The sequence below is a fragment of the Syngnathus floridae genome, chromosome 15 (assembly GCF_059516105.1).
Source record: "Syngnathus floridae isolate MCC-2025c chromosome 15, RoL_Sflo_1.0, whole genome shotgun sequence".
NCBI lineage: Eukaryota > Metazoa > Chordata > Actinopteri > Syngnathiformes > Syngnathidae > Syngnathus > Syngnathus floridae.
The window spans coordinates 5,121,493-5,141,914 of NC_142427.1; the positions used below are offsets into that span (position 1 = coordinate 5,121,493).

The following is a 20,422-nucleotide window of genomic DNA, read 5'->3' on the forward strand; positions in this document are numbered from 1 at the left end:
TGACTTGAGGGTCCTGATGACATTCTAGACTCCATTTAGAGGTAATCTGCTGGAGTAGTACCTCAGCTGATGACATAAGAAATATATAATAATCTAATAATATACAAGTATACAATATATAAGGGGCGGCTAGGTGGGGCACTGGGTAGCGCGTCTGCCTCACAGTTAGGAGGGTGCGGGTTCGATTCCACCTCCCTATGTGGAGTTTGCATGTTTTCCCCGGGCCCGTGTGGGTTTTCTCAGGGCACTCCGGTTTCCTCCCACATCCCAAAAACATGCTTGGTAGGCTGATTGAGCACTCCAAATTGTCCCTAGGTGTGAGTGCGAGTGCAAATGGTTGTTTGTCTCTGTGTGCCCTGCGATTGGCTGGCAACCGGTTCAGGGTGTCCCCCGCCTACTGCCCGTTGACGGCTGGGATAGGCTCCAGCACACCCGCGACCCCCGTGGGGACTAAGCGGTTCAGAAAATGGATGGATGGATGGATGGATGGATGGATGGATGGATGGATGGATGGATGGATGGATGGATGGATGGATGGATGGATGGATGGATGGATGGATGGATGGATGGATGGATGGATGGATGGATGGATGGATGGATGGATGGATGGATGGATGGATGGATAATATACTGGTTAGTGTGTCTGCCTCACAGTTAGGAGGGTGCCAGTTCGATTCACCTCTGACCCTACCTGTGTGGAGTTTGCATGTTCTCCCTGTGCCTGCATGGGTTTTCCCTGGGCACTTCAGTTTCCTCCCACATCCCAAAAAAATGCTTGGTAGGCCAACTGAGCACGAATTGTGAGTGTGAGTGCTGATGGTTGTTCGTCTCTGTGTGCCCTGCAATCGGCTGGCAACCGGTTCAGGGTGTCCCCCGCCTACTGCCCGATGACTGCTGGGATAAAATGGATGGATGGAAAATAGATGGATATATGTATAAGTATAGCAGCTTGTCACTTTGCCGTATGTTTTATGTTGTACTCACTTTTGTTGCCAACCTATGATGATAAATGTACAACTATTATAACCCTCGTATGTATTAGTCATAGTCTAATAATATAATCATTCCATTGTATTACACAGTCGTTGAGCCAGTATGATTTTTACTGATAAAAAAAGAAGGTGGGGGGATAGTATGAACTCACGCCATGATTGTACTGCTATTACATGTTGTGTCGTGTGCGTGAAGCGTATGTGATGAATGAATATTGTCTGTGTAAAATTTAAAAGTGACAGACGTTCAGTCTCTGGGGTTTCATTGAGTGTTACAAGAGACACAGCCGAGATCCGATGGGACTTATTTTTTCCAAGTGGCGTGCAGCAAGTTTTCAAATTTAGAATGGGGCATAACTGTTCGGCCGTCGCTGGATTTCTTGCTTGAGAAACTGTCACGCAGTAAAAGTAATCAAGTGAAAAGTTGAATTGAGCATAAGGGGACTTTGCCTTACAATTAAGATCATTTTATTTTCAGATTGTGTATGAAGTCACTGTGAACTCGCCTGAATTGTGTGCAAGCAGCGTGGGATTTAATACATTACTGACGTCTCTAACTGTACCGTATGTTTAAAATTCAATCAAAATGTTGGGTAGACACCTTGAATAAAAACAAATCAAACAAATTGACACCCCGAATAAAAAACAAAAGCAAATCAAACAAACAAATTGACAAGTTGCAACGGTGCCATGTTTTCATGGTGTGTTCAAAGACTGTCAAAAGTTGAGGACAATAAATTGCGAGCGCGCTGATGATGAAACGGTGGTGTAACCCTCCCTAACTTGCCATACGTGCGCTTGGCATGCAAGCATCCACTCTTCTGACTTCTCCTGCTATCTTACACAACCAACAAAACCTGTGTCTTGCTTATCTCGGGCCAGTTACTCCATGGTTTAAAACACAGGTGTCAAACTCAAGGCCCGGGGGCCAGATACGGCCTGCCACATCATTTTATGTGGCCCGCGAAGACAAATTGTGCATCAAGTTCGTGTGTCATTACTAGAATTGCAAATTGTCTTCGCTTTTAATAATATCTTTTTTTTAATATTTGACCAGTTTTTACTCATCTTATTTGTCAGTTTGTTTTGTAGCTTTTACTGTATATAATATGAGGTGCTCATACATTTATTTGGGTTGACAGTCATAATGGCCCTCCGAAAGAAGCTATGACTACAATGCGGCCCGCGAAAAAAATGAGTTTGACACCCCTGGTTTAAAAGATTGCTGAGCAGCTCCTTTAGCAGCAGACTATTACACCCACGATGTAGGAAGGAACGATTCCGCAGGTCCTTCATTCCCTCTGCTGTCAGACTCTACAACATGCGTGGCACCTGATAAAATTGTGTTTCGTCTCTACTCGCGGCACTTGTCTTTGTCCTTGTCTGTTATTTATCCTTTTTTGAAATTTTGGCGCTCGTATGCGCTGCTGTGACAAGTAACTTTCCCCGCTGTGGGATGAATAAAGTTCTATCATCATCATCATCATCATCATTAAATGTATCAGCAAAAAAATAGTTGCTTCTGCATCCTGGAACAAAGCACAAAATGACATGATAAGTCTTTTTTTTGTTTTTAAGATGCTTAAGTGCTGCCATGAACGGCACCTTAGTTTTCTCTCAAGACGTTAAACAAAACGCAACAACGTGCAAACAGGATGTTCTCAGTGGACCAATTAATGCAGACAAGCAAGGCAGTGGGCGATTTCCTAGGAGATTCGGATCTACTACCAATCTAAATCTAGTCTTCATTACGACGCATTTATCTCCATTGCATCAGGTTTCTACAAATCTCACACTTGATACTACATAGTGGACATAACAGCAGCTCGTCTCAAATAAAGTTGGACTTTAACATAGACATTGAGGATTGAGTTTTTAGACACTTTGTCTATGATGGTATTTAAGAAGACTTTCCATGAATAATTTAATAGCTAAAACATGGTGTGGACATTCGTCAAGGAGAATCTTTATTCAGAGTCTCCCAATTCATCTGTATTCAGAAAGCATGCTTTATTCTGTCAAGCCACAGTGGATCATGTGACTTTGTGCAATCAACTCAAGTGAGACAACTCAATTTTCTTAACAGTAATCAATACTCTGACATGGCAGAGTAACTACCAGCTAAATGTGTCATCCTGTCAATGTGACCACTATGCAAATTGCTGCAAAGAAGGGAGGGAAAGGCCTATTGGTTTTGGCAAAATGATAATTACACAGAGATGCAACTCAGCAGATGAGATGGTTGGGAGGGGAGGAGCGGAAACAGAGGTGAGGTGGATGACAAACACCATGAAGAGAGAGGAATGCAAATCCCATGGCAACAGCGACCGGAAAACAAGTCTAAAATAGGGGCAGTGTCCACTATTACTATAGCAACAGAAGAAATGGGATCTGCTGAGTGAGGGGGAAAAAAACAAAACAAATAGTACTCACATAACTCTTATGAATGACTTTCACTTTATGTCTAATTATACACCAGCCTTTCAAGGTGCTTTTGATGTATAATTTTGATGAGTATGATGTCAACTGATATTCTTAGCTCAAATTATTGATATTGAAATACAAATGCGAGTAATAACAGTAGTTCCATTGCAGCAAATGGCCTGTGATAATAAGTGACAGTGTTATTCATTTTGCTCAGTCGGCCTGTACTCAGTGTTCACTGATTGGTTATTTTAGGAAAACATCAACAAGTGAAAGCTTTCGGCGGATTAAACATCTCAACCGCCGATTTGTTTACGCGAGCCATGTGCACCCGCTGCACCCAGAAAGATAAAGAAAACAGCACGGTCCTTCTCCTTGCCTACCAGCGACCAATCATAATTCACTTACGCACCCATCCAACCAATCACGGTGCGGTAGCTTAGCCACGCGCGGCCAATAGGCGTTGAGCACGGACCACTGATGCAAGCGAGATGCAACAGCTATCCCACTTCTTACCCATCAACCAGGAGTTGTAGAAGTTTGAAACGGTGATGGCTACTTTTAAACGATAACACCAAGCGGCAATAATTATTATGTGGTCTTGGACCAAGCAAGTGGTTGTGTTCTCGCGAGGTTTGTTTCCCGGAAGTGGAGATGAACCTGACGACAACAGGCACAGCAACAACATCCGTGATAATAATAATAATTATTATTCTTAATAATAATAATAATAAAATAATAATAATAATAATAATAATAATAATAATAATAATAATAATAACAGTATCCCTGCCTTCCAATGACATGTACATTTGCCCGACTTCAACACTAAAATGACGTCTCCCTCCATCGTGCATAATTTACTGACGTACTAAATGTGGCTGAATATCTTTGCAAATGACTATCATTCAAGTGTTTTTTTTTTTTTTTTTTTTGCCCAAAGCCATACGTAATTGGACGGTTGAGTTTGTATGAAACGCGGCGAAGGCGGAAGGATACGTAGCTTGGTAGCGGTGACGTCATTGGTTGCTTGGCGAAATGACCCTGATGGTTTTACACTAAGATGCTGTTGCTCAGTTTACAACCAGATCGCCGCGCTGCAACAACCACTCTACGTCTTTGTCTGCGCCGAGCTGACAGAATGGCTTTTTGAATTTTACAAGAAGTTGTAACCACGAAGACGCCGTGCTTTGCTTTGGCAACGCACCCCCAAGCTCTCTATACTATTTCTCAGCAAGAATGGAGTAAGTAACGCTCACTTTGCCCACTTTGTTATTCTGTAACTTTTTAATGCTATGCTCCTGTCTCGCACACGTCTATTCACGTTGCTTTTTTATATAGTTTCCATTGCTTTTAAATTAAGTTCCTGCTTGGGCTGTTTTGATAAGACCATAAAGTACATGTTTTCAATGTAATACACTCGAAGTACAAAACAAAACATGGCATCATTGTATAAATGTCCTCCTTCTAATTACTTTCATTTTTCCTAGTTCTAGCCAATATGGTGTCACATGGATGTCATTTAAACAACTGAAATTGTTAAGTGATTAATTTGAAATGACTCACGAGCAGCTTTAATCTAATTTAAAGATCATCTCATTCTTTGTGTATGTCGTTCACTCACAAGGAGCCCCCTTGGCAACCATTAAGCCCTCGACTCACAGTTCCCAAGTGGCTCTCGGATGTCATGTGTCAAGTGCATGTTGGTTAAAGAAGCCTGTGGGACAGACCTATTGGCTGTTGTCAAATGTTTATGATTTCTCACCCCCATCCACTTGCATGGTACGTTTTGCACTTGCGCCAGTCTTGAGACTTTTTTTCGGTCCTTCGCTCTCCTCTAGGTTTCACTATGCCCACCCAGCCCTGCTCTCCGTGGCCCAGCTGTCAGACCCCACCTGCTCCCAGCACATGCTCGGACTTGGCCTGAACCTAAGTGCCGATGGACAGAATGATGATGGCGACGCCATCTCCTGTTTGGAAGACGCTTCGTGCGTGCCCGGCAGACCCCCTCGCTCTCTCTCACCCACAGGCTAACCCCAGCCAATCACAGGGGTGCAGGGGGGAGGTGTCAGAGGGGAGTCAGCACTTAATTGGTGAGTTGCACTAGGTGGGCTTTTTTTATATTATGCCACATCTCAGGTGGGCTCGGCACTGCAGCACATCCTTCCTTGCCAGACAGTAACGTGGCTCAAGTAGAACAAGACTTCCTTTGAGCGTAATTTGAGGTATTTTTATGCAATATTTGCATTGCTATATATTTGTGGGATTTGTCAACAGGTGATGTTCTCACCGACTGGATGACGGAAGAAGTGGACTTCTCCTCGTACCTCCCGAACCCTCCCTCCCCTCCTTCCTCCACAAACGCCTCCCTTCCCCCGTCACCCCTTCGCAATGACATCCAGGTGCCCTCCGACTTAGAGGTCATGACCTCTCTGCTGCAAGAGGAACTAGCCCAACTGGAAGACTACTTCCTGTCCGAGCCACTGCCGGAGAAAGGTCTCAGGCTGGGGAAATGCGACCGGGGTCCGCTGATGACGGGCCATCAACCGTTCAATCAGCTGCCCTATGCGTCGTACTCCGCACCCAACTCATCGGAAACCAGCCCGTTTCTTCTCAGCCTGGCAAACGGAGAACTGGACTTGCTCGGCGTATGCGCGGGGCCGGTGGGGCGGTCCAAAATTCCCAGGCACACGCCATATAGCTGCGGTCGCCCCAGCCCGTGCGTTAGAAAAAGAATCCCAGACAGTGTGAGATTAAATGAAAGTTACGACAACAGTGCAAGTTCCAAAGGAATCAACTCAGGTAACCCGTCACTCAGTTACTGTTGCGTGGAAGAGGAGCAGTCAGTGGGGAAAGGCTACTGCCTGGGCAGTGCCATCGAGCTCCGAAAATGTGCTATTTTAGCAAAAGAAGAAAAAAACTGCTGCTTCAGTCACAATGCTTTTGGCAACGCAAAGCTCGGTGGTGGATTCCATTTCGGCGCCTCACTTGACGACTCGTCAAAGAAAGAAGATCTGTTGATGTACAGCATGAGGGAGGTGAGCGCCGGCACCGCTAACAGCAGCACGGCTAACAGCGAGGTGCTGAACAGCATCAAGACTGGCGTGGAGGTGACAAAAGCGACAGTTTCCTGGAAAGCCCAGAGCAGTGAAAGTTGTTATCTTTCGACAACACCCCAGTCTGAGACCTATCATAGCTTCTTCACCGAGCAGGTCAAAGCGGAGAATCTGCAGATAGGCCAGCATGACTTGCACTGCAATTTCCTGGAGGATCCGGGTCCAGAGTGTCTTTTGATGGCAAGGGACAGTCCGAACTTGGAATCCTGCAGATTGAAAGAAGACCACTGTGCTGTGAAATACGAATTTGACGTCATTCCCTCAGAAGTCGGAGGAGAGCGCAAACAGAAGAAGAGGGATCAGAACAAAACGGCTGCTCATAGGTAAACTACAGGTTCATAATTTGCATTATGAAAGTCTTCATGTAATCTTTCATTTGTAGGTATCGGCAAAGAAAAAGGGCAGAGTTAGATTCTCTGGAGGAGCAGCTGCACTGCTTGGAAGGGAGGAACCGTGAGCTGCGTGACAAGGCAGAGTCCGTCGAGCGTGAAATCCAGTACGTCAAAGACCTCCTGATCGAAGTTTACAAAGCCAGAAGCCAAAGGCTAAAGCAGGATACAACAGGATAACCCCAAAGTTCCTCCAAGAAATCAGAACAGGGAAGTTTTCATGTCATTTTGATTGTCCAGGATTGAATGTCACTTTGTTTTGAATCCATCATGCATGAAGCGATGGTGACATTGCTTTCACACTCCATTTCTTGAGGCAGGCAATGCTGTAATGACAATCATTGTGTCATGTGTGAATCTTAAAAAAAACGACTAAAAAATTACTAAAAAAAAAAAACTCATTACGCGGGTTAAGATTTTACTAGCCTTACATTGGAATTGATGTCAACAGTAAATCTTTTTTTCCCTGTTCGTTTTTTTAAAAAAAAAAATTGTGGAAAAACTAAATGTTAATTAAATGTGGAACTTGATTATTTCATTTCAAACTTAAAACATTTCTACTGCTCTCTTTTAAATCATATTTGACTTCTTATCAACATTTGAAACTAGACAAAATGTGTCTCGGAAATTAATTGACCTGAATGCTACCCATTCATAAGCTTAACAAAAATCTAGCATACTTTTTTAATGTTCAATATTAATGCATAGTCCATTTTATTTTATTGTAAATATAGCTTTTAAATTTTAGAGCGCATTAATTGACTTCGGCTTCAATGCAGGCTGCAGCACTACTGAATAATGCTTTAATGCTTTGAGCAGGTGCTTTTTGCCCGTTTTGGTCACATAATATTTTCTTAATTCTAATTTGATTTTGTGAAGATATTTTAATATATTTGGCTATTTTTCCCCCCCCCATCCATCGTACACAAATTATACAGTATATTATTACACCTCAGGATATACAATTTGTTATTGAGTAAACCATGGGTAGGTCAGGTTTTTGCAGCAGGGAGACATAGAAAACCTGCAGGACACCGGCCCTCGAGGACCGTAGTTGCCTACCCATGCGAGTAAACCATATTGCCCTTCCTAAATTGCAAAAATATATTCATGCATCTTCCATGTGACCTTAAAAATATTCCACTTAGCATTTGTTTTTCTAGTTTGTCTAGTTAGAAATGAGAACTTTGCTTTTGTTGCATGACCTTATGAAAGAAAAAAAAAGTAGATTTTGGGATGAATCAGGATTCTTATTAATGCAATATGGTTCATGAGCCTCAGGCTAAATGCACTAATCTGTACATATGTTGAGCGGATAGCGTGTAAAAGTTGTCGCTTTGTAGCAAATTAACTGAGAAAAGCCTCATTAGATGATTTGTTAACGATGCGCCAGACTTTGATTTCCAATTTTCCACTGCTGTCAGAATTCCTAGATTGCTACTACGCATATTTTTCCTATGCATTTATTTGAAGACAATCTTGAATATAAGCTCTGATATTATTTATTCAATTTGCAACACAAAAAAAAAATCCTATGTATTTTCCTCCTTCCAATAAAGTCATGGGATACCTCATTAGATCAAATATGTTCTTATTTAAATTCCATTCATTATCAAATCAGTGTGTTTGTCTATCGTTTACTTTTTATGTTAGAAATAAAAGTGTAGCATTCTAAGTCTCGTGTGTTTCTGTTATTGCGCTACTGTGCGTTTGTTTACTTAGTATGTACCACTAGAGGTCAGCACTGGTAAAGGAGTTCAAGTCACAAGCTCTGTACATATATATAAATATAAGAAACGTACCTGATAATCAACCATTCGGTAGCTGTATTAACCAGCAATTAAAGAGCTAAATCTTAGCAGTAAATTGACAAAATAAATAATAAAATAAATAAAAATAAAATATTCAATGGGAATAGTGTAAAGTCATGCAGACGCATGATTCATTCATGTATAGCCTGAAATTCTTTTAAAGTGAGAGGTTTTCCGTTTAACTTTCTCGCTCTTTATAATTGAAATTGGTTTGTTTGTTATGTTATTGAATTATGTTATTTTTAATGTATTCACAGTCCACTTTATGGAGAACAATACATAAGTCCTCTATTCATTTCGCCAGAGATGCCAGATGACCGAGCATGTGACAGGACGTGAAGGCATCATCGCACCCTTCATGCGAGCTGTTCTTGTCACAGAGCGCCACGCTTGAGAAGTTGAAACCAGTCAAGGGAGGAATACTGTGGACGTCACAGTAGACTTTAAAACAACATAGCCCAGTCTACCTTGTCCGAATCCTTTAAAAGCCTTCATTCGCTGTCATTCACGTTTATGCTTGAGTGCATATGTGCCTGAGAGCCGCTTTGACCGTGACATGGCTGAGGCTCCACCGCTCCAAGTAGACCCGGACTTTGAGCCTCTCACGCGGCCGCGCTCTTGCACCTGGCCGCTGCCGGAGCTCGTCGACCCGGCCAGCTCCACCACATCTTCCCCGGCCCCGTCTGTGCAGCACGAGCCGCCAGGAAACGGCGAGTTCCCCCGCAACCTGTGCTTGTTGGAGGAGGACTATGAGGAGGACCCGGAGCACGACTTGCATGTGTCCCACTCTGCACGGGTGCACCTCCACCAGCACCTGCCGCAGCCGCCCCCCCTGCTTGCGTCCCAGCAACAGGTGGTCCCTCATGGCGCGGCGCCCTTGGGTGGCTCCAGCCAGAGGAAGAGCAGCTCGTCCCGTCGCAACGCTTGGGGGAACATGTCATACGCCGACCTCATCACCAGGGCCATCGAGAGCTCACCCGAGAAGAGACTGACCCTGTCTCAGATTTACGACTGGATGGTGAAGAGCGTCCCTTACTTCAAGGATAAAGGAGACAGCAACAGCTCTGCGGGGTGGAAGGTGAGTGGCTGCAAGCAGGGAACAACTGATGATTTATTTATTTATTTATTTATTTATTTATTTATTTATTTATTTATTTATTTATTTACTTTTTAAACATTTTTTATTTGTTCGTTATTTGAGGTGGTGCATCAAACACACCTCTTCACGCCCTATAGTTTTACAAAAATGTCCTAAAGTCAATAGCAAACCACAAAGAGGCACCAGCGGCTCCATCATTATCAAAGCAGTTTGGAAGATAAATGAATGAATGGACTGTTTCTTATCATTATCAATTAATGATATAATCTACGAAAATGCGCTGATTATGTGAATGATTTATTAATAATGATCAGCAATGATTGTCAGTATGCACGTCTTAATTTCTATAAATCTGTTTCCATTTTCTAATGATCACATCTCTTGGATATCACAATGTCTCAAGATATTTTTAAAATAGGCCTGCTGACTACTCTAGTGACACTTGGGGGGGACCTTGTTGGTGACGTTTGCTCTAAATTGCCCCTCACTAACAGTTAGCATGGGAGATGCTCACAATAAGGGCACACACAATAAAAAAGCCATCTATCATACAGTATATTGTCCAATTGGTTAGCACATCTGCCTCGCAGTTTTCAGGTTTAAATCTCAACCCCAGCCTGCCTGTAAGGCAACTAAATTCAGCATGCTAATGGAAGTGTACAAAAAGCATCAATTTAACAGGACAAAGACAGTTCCATTAGTTCCTCAGAGACATTCAGTGGAGCCTCATGTTGCCATAGCGACTGCTTCCATCAAGATGACCACATGATATGGACATCTTAAATATACATATTGGACTTTTTGTCTGATGTTATTCTCATGTTTTTCAGTGAATGAAATTGTTGAACACTGAAAACTTTGAGGATTTGTTACTGCAGTATACCGCAGACACCCCCCCCCCCCCCCCCCCCCCAATTCATTGTGTCAACTCGTCGTGGACGTCATGGTGACATCTGAAAGTATAAAGTCTAAGATAATATCTGCCCTGCAACTTTTGGGCCAAAGATTGGGTGAACACGCAAAGTGTGCGAATGAAAATGCCCCACAGTGAGAGAAAACCCACCATCAACCTTTTATATTTCAATCCAGTCTCACTTCCTGGAGCCTGTCCATGTCAGGAAATTCCTTTGCTATCAAATATAGTTTCCATTGTTAACCCCTTTGAAGAAAAAAAATCATCACAGTTTGTTTGGGCAGACATTTGAGACTAAATACTATTGCAATATTAAGTCAAAATACAGACATCATGTCCTTATAGTTGACAAAACAGTAGTTGACACCAAAAGTTCAGTGAGTAGTGAGTCGTGTGTCGGAGGGGAAAGGGGCTGGAAGAGGGGGATGCCGGGAAGAACGTCAAACATCCTCCATTCCTGAGTTATGTGCTCACATCCTTGTGAGTCTGTCTTCTAGAGTTTCCTTAGCGGATGCTACAGCTCAGAGAGAAAGAGAGGGATGCTCTTAATTGCATCACTTCCTTCTCCGACCCTCTCTTTTTTTACCCAACTTAGAACAAACACTTTAGACCACAGGGTCTAAAGCACACGTGTCAAACTCAAGGCCCGGGGGCCAGATACGGCCCGCCACATCATTTTATGTGGCCCGCAAAGACAAATTGTGCATCAAATTCGTGTGTCATTACTAGAATTGCAAATTGTCTTCACCTTTAATAATATCTTTTTCTTAAATATTTGACCAGTTTTTACTCGTCTGATTTTAAAACGAGTTATTTGTCAGTTTGTTTTGTAGCTTTTACTGTATATAATATGAGGTGCTCATACATTTATTTGGGTTGACAGTCATAATGGCCCTCCGAAAGAAGCTATGACTACAATGCGGCCCACGAAAAAAAAGAGTTTGACACCCCTGGTCTAAAGCATGACAACCACATGACCCCCCCCATACCTGCTGCACCTTTAAATGTATATCGGCTTTAAAATTTTACAGTTCACCCACAAACGTAAAAACATATTGGTCTTATCAAATAGCACCTTCTGATTATTGCCAAAACATTCATGACATTCTTCTGAGACTTTAAGAAGCTTAACTGCAGAAAGTCCTGCCGCAAATACAAGCTTTAGTTTAATATGACATGTAAAAAAAAGCACCTAGTATTATTGTAAAAACTTGACATTTGCAATTTCTACTGAAATTAGGTGTGTTGGGCAAATTGATTTTAATATGTTTTTGAATTTCAAATGCAAACAATGTGAATCTGTTATTTTGAATGTCCCAAATGGAAATGAATGGGTAATTATTGGTTAAAATTTTGAAAAATAAAATCCGCAAGGGGCGAATATGTTATTGGAATAATGTGAATGGGATGGATTATGTGGAAGTAGTTGCATATCAAAATAATGAGCCAAGAAAATAGGAATAACCTAGTATAATTACCTGACTAATGTCATCTTCATAAAAGAAAACTAGTAGTTTAAGCTACATTATTAATTTCAAGTCAACAGCTCTCCACTTAACCGCTCTATTGTTGGCTCACTCACTGGGCCTTGGAACTGCTGTTAATGGTTATTTTTACACTTTCCTGTTAAAAAAAAAACACGGCAGTCCCCCCTACAATGAACTATGACGCATTTCCTGGCAAGTGGATGGAAAACAGTGCCATGTGTTAACATCCCCGCCCGGCAAAACACGAGGCTCTGGTTTGGAAAAAAGAGGAGGAGGAACTGTACATGTTTTGTGAATTTTGACTCTGAGCCATTTTATTCCATTTAAACATTTCTTACTGTTGTGCTTTCCGATATTTATTTTGATTTAAGTAGCCACATGCTTGAGCATCCCTCGGAGTAATGACAGATAGAGTGCAGGCAGCCACTTCCTGGTAGGTGGAGGGCGTTGAGTTTGTTTCTACAGCTCCGCCTATAAGCGACCTGAGGTGGGTGGAGAGAAGGACCAGGGCAATACCGCTGCTTCTAAAGCGCTACTTTCTCCAACTTTAGCGCTATCTCAAGATGTCTTTTGTATACCATAGAAGGCCCCTCGCTTGGGATGGGAGGGGCAGTGGTACCCCCTTGGGATGTCCCCGGATTAGAAAATAGCTGTGTGCTACCCGGCCTAACCACAGTGTCACTACAGCTATTGTTTCCTCAAGTAAGGGGGCGAGAAGCCCCCTGAGTTTCGCTGGCATAGTTTATTCATCCATCCATCCATCCATCCATCCATCCATCCATCCATCCATCCATCCATCCATCCATCCATCCATCCATCCATCCATCCATCCATCCACCCATCCATCCATCCATCCATCCATCCATCCATCCATCCATCCATCCATCCATCCATCCATCCATCCATCCATCCATCCATCCATCCATCCATCCATCGTGTATACTCCTCATTAGTTGTGGCTGAGTCGGTGCCTATCTCAGTCGACGTTTGGTGATGGTTGCCAGCCAAATCCAGGGCACATAAACTAACACAAATAGTTGTCTACAATCAAACTAACCAAACCAACCAAAAAAAAGTAGTCCAAACAAATGCAGAGGTTCATTGATGATGAGAAAGCGACCTGACCTCAAACAGGTGAACCCATTAACCAAAACCAGTTTCAATCTGTTGTCAATAGGCCAAATGTTCTCCCTGTTTATATTTTCACGACCAAAAATAAGAAGAGCTGTTGCATTTTGAGTTACTTTGATTTTTTTTTTTTTAATCATGCGAACAGAAACCAAAGCATGGCATACGCTTAGTTCTTAGTCCCTTAATTTCTGTGCAAGTCGTGCGAACTGACGTCTTCTTGTGGCATGTGTGGGCAACAGTGGAACTCCTGGCACTTTTTAAATAGATTTTCAAAGCTCGTTGTGACATCTCGGCTGGTAAAAATACCACGATATAAAAACAGACTACAAGGGTCTGTAATGTTAAAGTTTTTGAAGTTTCTTGTAAAATATACATCGTAAACATTGTGCAACTGAATTGCAACCTCTTTGGTATGATTTTCTCTGGATCTTATTTGCACATTCGGAACTCATCCAAAGATTATTTTACGGGGAAAAAAACATCTTATTTGACCTCAGTTCAAATATTTTTCTGATGATTCTATCAATACAACACATTTTTGGCCTCGGACTTTCCGGGACACGGTTCTGATGAGAGATGAGATATAAAGTGGCACATTGAGTAACTGTCAGCCAATTGTCTTGGGACTCACAAGGTTAAAAGAGGAGAGGCCCGCCTGGGAATTTAAGAGGCCCGCTGAGTTTAAAGTAACCCCATGAAGAAAGGGAGGCTCAGGGCAGGGGCCTTTTTTTTTTTTTTTCTAAGAATGATTCTGGCTTGAGGGAACCACTCAGCTGACTCAGAGGCCTGCATACAGTCTGCTGTCTACCCATGTGTGCGTCTGTGGAATCCTTGGCATGTGCGCTACCGCATTGTCCGCCAGCCTGCATTGAACAATAATATCCCCTCCCACCTTGCATCTTATATTCACATAAAGAACTTTGCTTAAAACCATTATGCAAAAAAGAAGCCACCACATGAGGTGCTCGTAAAGAGTAAGTGAAATCAAAATGAATGAAGGGGCTGTTTAGAAAAGTTAGGAAGGAACCCAAGCATTTGTTTCGCAAAATTATGAATTCTGCAAAACCTTTTGAACAAAGTGTAAACACTTGGTGTGCTTTTTGACTTGACTACTCCTTTTTATAATCAATATTTTGCTCTGTTGCCATGTAAATGTACTTTGCCTCAATTGGCCCACGTGTTATTGCACCTCTTTCTCTTCTTCTTAGTATTACTTTGATGTGGTGGATGAAGTGGGTCGCCCTGGAGCGTGATGCTTTATGTCAATGCTTTGTGTATGCACGTGGTCCTTAACAGATGATATGTTCTTCATTTTCATCTGCAGGGTGGATTCTTTGAATAAATAAATAGATACATATATTAAATAAATCATTCAGCAGCTATCTTTTTTTTTTATCCATATCAAAATTGCAGGTCAGGTGAAATCTATCACAGTTGAATTTACGCAAGAGGGCCACTCGAGACTGGTCACAAGGGCAAGAATGAAAATAATAATTACGGCCATCTGTAATTGGGTCTCTATGTGCAGCACCTGTACAGACTGCACGCGGGTCCAATTTCACTCTGGCTGCACCTGACCCCGCAGACCAGGCCCTGTTTGTTTGCTCATCCTGTAACGGTTACTGCAAGCTTCATGCTTGACTGCACAAGGAGCAGCAGCTGCTTCAATGAGATTGTTTTCACGTCCAGTGGGAGGGACCTGAAGCTTTTTTGGATATATATTAACGCACTACCAAATACATTTCAAAACAGCTGTTTTGTGCTTGGTGGAAGTAATAACAAAGTGAGGTGGTTTTTTTTTTTTACACAGCAATAGTATTATATGACTACTACTAATATATGGGTCACGGCTCAAATTGCTCAGTAGGGGTTGTCACTGAGCATTTCTCACGTTCAAACCTCCCTAATCTGGCCCTGGGAATTTACCTTGGTGCCTATAAAGAGGTCAAATCAAGTTAATCAATTTATGAATGGCTCGCATTCAGATGACGTTGTCACGCAGCCTCAGGTATTTAAATGCATGGCTTCAGGGTGTGGGCCATAGCTGAGTGATTTTAAAAAGACGAGCTGTGACAATGAAACATCCAGGCCACCTTAGGTCGGGCTTTTAGCGGGCTAATGTGTGTGACAGGGGCACCTTCTGAATTAGCGAGGCTGGGGTTGCCTTTTGTTCTCTTTAGGTTGAGGTGAGGTCTGTCTCAGACGAGGATTATCCCAGACTGAGGAGGGAATGCTTCTTCCCAAGGACCAGTCATGCATTTGTGATCTTTTGTTCAAACTAATCAGAGGGTGCAACCATTTGCATATTGCCAGCTATCTTGGCTGTGCTTCTACTTGTTGCTTGCTTTTCGTTTCAGGTTTGTGAGTGAGGCCACGCCACTCAGCTTTAATGGCTTATTTCCTGTTTGCACCCATATTGAGCGAGGAAAAAGTCTTAATCCAAATAAACACAGACAGATTGAATCTTGTTTTCATGCCAGCTCACTCTCTCCATTCCACATTTGCAGGATGTCCTTCACCGGACGACTTTTTACACAAAAGTCAGGCCGAGAAAGGAAGTTGAGTCAAAAAGTAGTTGGTAATATCTGAGCCTCCATCCGACCTGTTTGCATGTCTCCGTCAGCGAGGGCCGAGGAGCCTCGTGTGAACTCATTGACCCAGGCCACATAGCAACAACGTCTCACCCCCGCACCCTCCTCCCCTCTCATCATGCAAACCCTGTAACCTCCACCCTGCTCTCATTTTTCCGCTAAAATGTTCTCTCATCCTGGCAGGAAAGTAGCTGTAGCTAAGTGTTGAGTGGCGACAATTATCCAAATTAATAGACCGAGTAGTTGTGCAGTAGATTTTTTTTTTTTTTTTACTTTGAGGCATGCAGACATTTTTAACACAGACGTCCACTTCAAACCGACTAATAAAGCATTAAGCAACTTTAATGCAGTTATTAAAAAACAAATCAATAAAATACAGAGTCCAGCTATTGTTTTGATTGTACGTATCATAACTTCCTTGCTTGTTCAGCCCTGATGAATTCTGTGGTTGAGGACATCTGGCACCACCATAACTGTAATGAGCTGCTTTAGTCTCATTGTGGCCACGTAGGGGAACTTCCCCACTCGTCTGTTTCGTTCAGCAGATGCGTATTGTCGTATTTATGTCCTGAGAGGCCTCGACTATACAATACATGTGAGTTGCATGGTAGTGTTTTTTAACTCCTTTTTTTTCCCCACCCATTTTGAAGATTATGACAGGAGGCGCCGCTGGCTCCCTTTTTAGACCTGTATGGTATCATTAGAGAGAAGTTCAGAAACTATATGAGTCTTTAGGTGTACACAAGGGTAACTAAAAATGGCAAATTAGCAATTTGGGGGGGAACCAAAAATAATTTGTCTGTCTCTTATTTGCAAGACTGCCCTCTGTGGCGATTTCAACTCATTCCCTTACTGATGTTGACCTGTGAGTAAATGACTCCCACTTTTTTTTTTTTTTTCTCTGCGTGCTTTTCCACTTTGGTGGAGTACTTTCTACCCCGAGCAGATGGGTGGGATTGAGATGTGCTGATAAAACTCCACTGACATCACGGGAAACATATGATCATCACCTCCCATGAAGAGGGAGGAGAATGGCAACCATAATAAATAACGAGATACTGCAAAGCCCTCAGAGACTGTGTGAATGCTGTTAAGTGTTGCTAAACCAAATCCCAGAAAAAAACCTTATTATTGAAGGTCTTGTTAAGACAAATTATGTTCCCAAATCGCCGTAAGCAGCATATGCACACATGGGAGCTATCACTCAAATGATTCGCCCTCTGACCATTCCAGAACTCCATCAGACACAACCTATCACTGCATAGTCGCTTTGTGCGCATTCAGAACGAGGGAACAGGCAAAAGCTCTTGGTGGATGCTGAACCCCGAGGGGGGGAAGAATGGCAAGTCACCTCGGCGCAGAGCTGCCTCCATGGACAACAACAGCAAGTTCACCAAAAGCCGAGGAAGAGCCACAAAGAAAAAGGTACAGCACAGTTTATGAACCATGTACGTACTTTATGTTGCGCTCAAGTCGGTACAATAAGATGTTTTGTATGAAACAAAGCTGACAAATCCCGGTTCAGAAAGTAAACTCCCTGCCACAGTTTGGACCTCAATAATTCGAGAACCCCTGCCTGATATAAGTTTAAGAATGCCAGATAGAATGTGTATTTGTGAGTTGTTTGTGTCCCTCCATAAATCCAGATGGCTCTCCAGGATGGCAGGGCTGAAGCAGGAGCAAGCAGTCCTGGTTCCCAGTACTCCAACTGGCTGGGAAGTCCAAGCTCCCACAACAACGAGGACTTTGAGTCCTGGGGTTCCTTCAGAACCCGCGCCAGCTCGGACGCCAGCACCCTGAGTGGCCGGCGTTCGCCTTTCCCCTCCGAGCAGGACGACCTCGGGGAAGCTGAGGGTCACCTTATGTATCCAGGGGGGAGTAAGATTGCCCCACCCCTCCCCAGCCTTTCTGAAGTGTCTGGACCCATGGGTGGCTCAGAGATGGTCATGGAGAACTTGACGGATAACATGAACCTAATGTTCCCAAAGAACCCCCAAATGGGTTCTGACTCCCCTAATGTTGCCATGCTTCACGGTGGTCCCTATAACGCCCCCCGACTGCAACAGGACTTCCGAAAGTGCATGTACCCTCAGGCCAGGATCGATTCCATGTCCCCTGTCGCGCTGAATCTGCTGCAAGAGACCAAGCAGGACTATTTGGTTTATGAGAACCAATATATCTGCCCCGCCAACCTCCTTAAAGAGCTGATGTCCTCAGAAGCAGTCACTAGAAGAAACATGATTCCCTTTAAGGATTCACCAATTTCTCACGTTGGGAGGGGCCGTTGTCCAGTGCCCACCTATGACAATCAGAGCCAACTGGTGGCCCATAATGGCACCAAAATGATCCATCCCGCTCGTCACGTAAATACGCATTCTATTCATAATCAGGGTCCTCCAACATCACGAGACTTGAATAGCGGCAACTTGATGCCTTTGACCTGTTTGAGCGGTCTCTCAGGGCGCCCTCCTCAAATGACAACCCTGAGGACACACATGCAACTATCTCGCGGGCACCCTGCCTGCACTCATGATGTCACAGCGCCCTACCGCAGCAGCTACAGGGAGCTTCACCCTCATACTCATTACCAGGAGCACTTGCCCAGCGACTTGGACAATATGTCCATTGAGACGTTTGAATGTGACATGGAGTCTGTCCTCCATGACACCCTCATGGATGGTGGCGGGCTGGACTTTAATTTTGACCCTGCGGCCGGGTCTCAAGTGTTCCCCCAGAGGGTCAAGACAACCTCACACAGCTGAAAGTCAGGGTAGCTCACCCAATCGTCGAAAATGTTTCTCCTCATCCAGAATTGTTACTCTCACTCTGAGACAAAAATATTTTGTGATACTCCTCAAAAGCTAAATTGCATGTCTTCAGTTGCCATTTGATGTTTGCCAATGCAATGTACAGGTAAAACACGTTTTACTTGACAACATTTGATGACGTTTTGTCATGTTTTCTGCTCCCAGACAGTTTTATTTTTTCTTCATTTGAGCTGTAGGCCACTGTAGTGTGCATTGTTGTGCTACACTGCATCATTTTGCGAGGTCTTCCTCTTATCTAATTAAGCTACATGAGATGGTCCAAATCCTACATCCAGCTCTCAGCACATTGCAGTTAGTTCTACGCCTCTGCAAACTACAATCACGATAATAAACATTACATAGACAGCACTGCATACCTCTACAAAATTGAGATTATTATCATCATTGTATTTTTTGATGTGTGATCAGATAGTGAAGGTGATAGTGAAGGTGGCCAGTCAGTCTATATGTATGTATGTTGAAAGGAAATCCATGTTGACGAAGAGCTTTTATGATACAGTACGTACACACATGGGCAAAAGTTTTGGTGGTCTCAATTTGCAATGATTCTTATGAAATTATTCTGTTGGAGCACAACTGGAAAGCAATGTTCCGTCTTCATGCGTTAATATTAAATATTACTTTTGAAAGTACTAAAGGTTGCCAACGCTTTTGTCCATGGCTATATGTTGTCTATGCAGTCTTATTAATGATTAAAGTGAAGGCAGGATACAGCGCGTTCATTTACAACCATGCATCTGTCGTTTAAAATGACATATCAAGTTGATGTGTAAATATGACCTGACAGTACATAGCTGGACCAAATCCCTCCACAGCTTTGTGGGGTTTTCCTTGTATTTATGTCAAGACAACAACCTGCAGGGTTTACAAATACATTTCAGGAATTCTTCTGCCATTGTTTTTCTCTGGAATATGTTTTATGTATAATTAGATGGGTGCTTCTCATTAGAGTTGAACAAGCACTGCACTGGATTTGTGTAGTAGGTGTGTGTGTGTGTGTGTGTGTGTGTGTGTATATATATATATATATGTATATATATATATATATATATATATATATATATATATATATATATATATATATATATATATATATATATATATATATATATACACACACATAGCTGTTATGCAATGTTTGTTTTTATCGTATTGAAAAAAAAAAGCCAATTCACTGTGCCTTCACACAGGTGCTGTAAAACCTTTGTACATATTCAGTTCTTAAGTAGTTCATCTCTCATCTGTTTCAGGAATATATCCACATAATGTATGTATGATTTTGTGTGTTTTTTATCAATTCAAACTATAGCAGTAAGTATGTAAACATTCAATACCTCAAAATATTTTTACCTCTTAAGGTTTGAAGGGATTATTTAGCTATTGCTGTAATGTTATTGACTTTTTTTTCTTACATATATTTTTGTTTGCAGCTGAATATACCTAAAACCATTTTCTGAAGGACCTATCCAGCATATTGTCTCTCTACCTGTTGCATTGCATGTGTTTTTTTAGCTGTTAGTTTCTATAGTAAATCTTTTCTGGCACAATAAAAACAATAAACTAAAATATATTGTTTTGTAAAATGACTTGTCTGTTTTTTTTATACATATATATTTATATATATATGTAACTGCAAAGAGG

General features: G+C 42.5%; 2 protein-coding genes across 2 annotated transcripts; both read left to right on the forward strand.

The window, feature by feature from the left end:
* Positions 1-4,422: 4,422 nt before the first annotated feature.
* Positions 4,423-8,596, forward strand: atf5a (activating transcription factor 5a). The gene is made up of 4 exons (XM_088399472.1): positions 4,423-4,660; positions 5,258-5,509; positions 5,694-6,855; positions 6,915-8,596. The coding sequence occupies exons 2-4, from the start codon at positions 5,356-5,358 to the stop codon at positions 7,099-7,101; spliced, it is 1,503 nt and encodes a 500-aa protein (XP_088255598.1). The 5' UTR covers positions 4,423-4,660; positions 5,258-5,355; the 3' UTR covers positions 7,102-8,596.
* Positions 8,597-9,052: 456 nt separating this feature from the next.
* On the forward strand, positions 9,053-20,351 carry LOC148385999 (forkhead box protein O1-A-like). The gene is made up of 3 exons (XM_088399176.1): positions 9,053-9,810; positions 17,187-17,378; positions 17,600-20,351. Exons 1-3 carry the CDS (start codon positions 9,289-9,291, stop codon positions 18,713-18,715), a joined length of 1,830 nt encoding a protein of 609 aa, XP_088255302.1. The 5' UTR covers positions 9,053-9,288; the 3' UTR covers positions 18,716-20,351.
* Positions 20,352-20,422: the final 71 nt, after the last annotated feature.

What these genes read in the sequence shown, in the direction of transcription:
- atf5a (XM_088399472.1), top strand. Translation starts at nt 5,356, where the DNA reads ATGGACAGAATGATGATGGCGACGCCATCTCCTGTTTGGAAGACGCTT. An exon ending in GGGGAGTCAGCACTTAATTG is followed by an intron (nt 5,510 to 5,693) that starts GTGAGTTGCACT and finishes ATTTGTCAACAG; the next exon opens with GTGATGTTCTCACCGACTGG. An exon ending in AACAAAACGGCTGCTCATAG is followed by an intron (nt 6,856 to 6,914) that starts GTAAACTACAGG and finishes TTTCATTTGTAG; the next exon opens with GTATCGGCAAAGAAAAAGGG.
- LOC148385999 (XM_088399176.1), top strand. Translation starts at nt 9,289, where the DNA reads ATGGCTGAGGCTCCACCGCTCCAAGTAGACCCGGACTTTGAGCCTCTC. An exon ending in ACAGCTCTGCGGGGTGGAAG is followed by an intron (nt 9,811 to 17,186) that starts GTGAGTGGCTGC and finishes TGACCATTCCAG; the next exon opens with AACTCCATCAGACACAACCT. An exon ending in GAAGAGCCACAAAGAAAAAG is followed by an intron (nt 17,379 to 17,599) that starts GTACAGCACAGT and finishes CCATAAATCCAG; the next exon opens with ATGGCTCTCCAGGATGGCAG.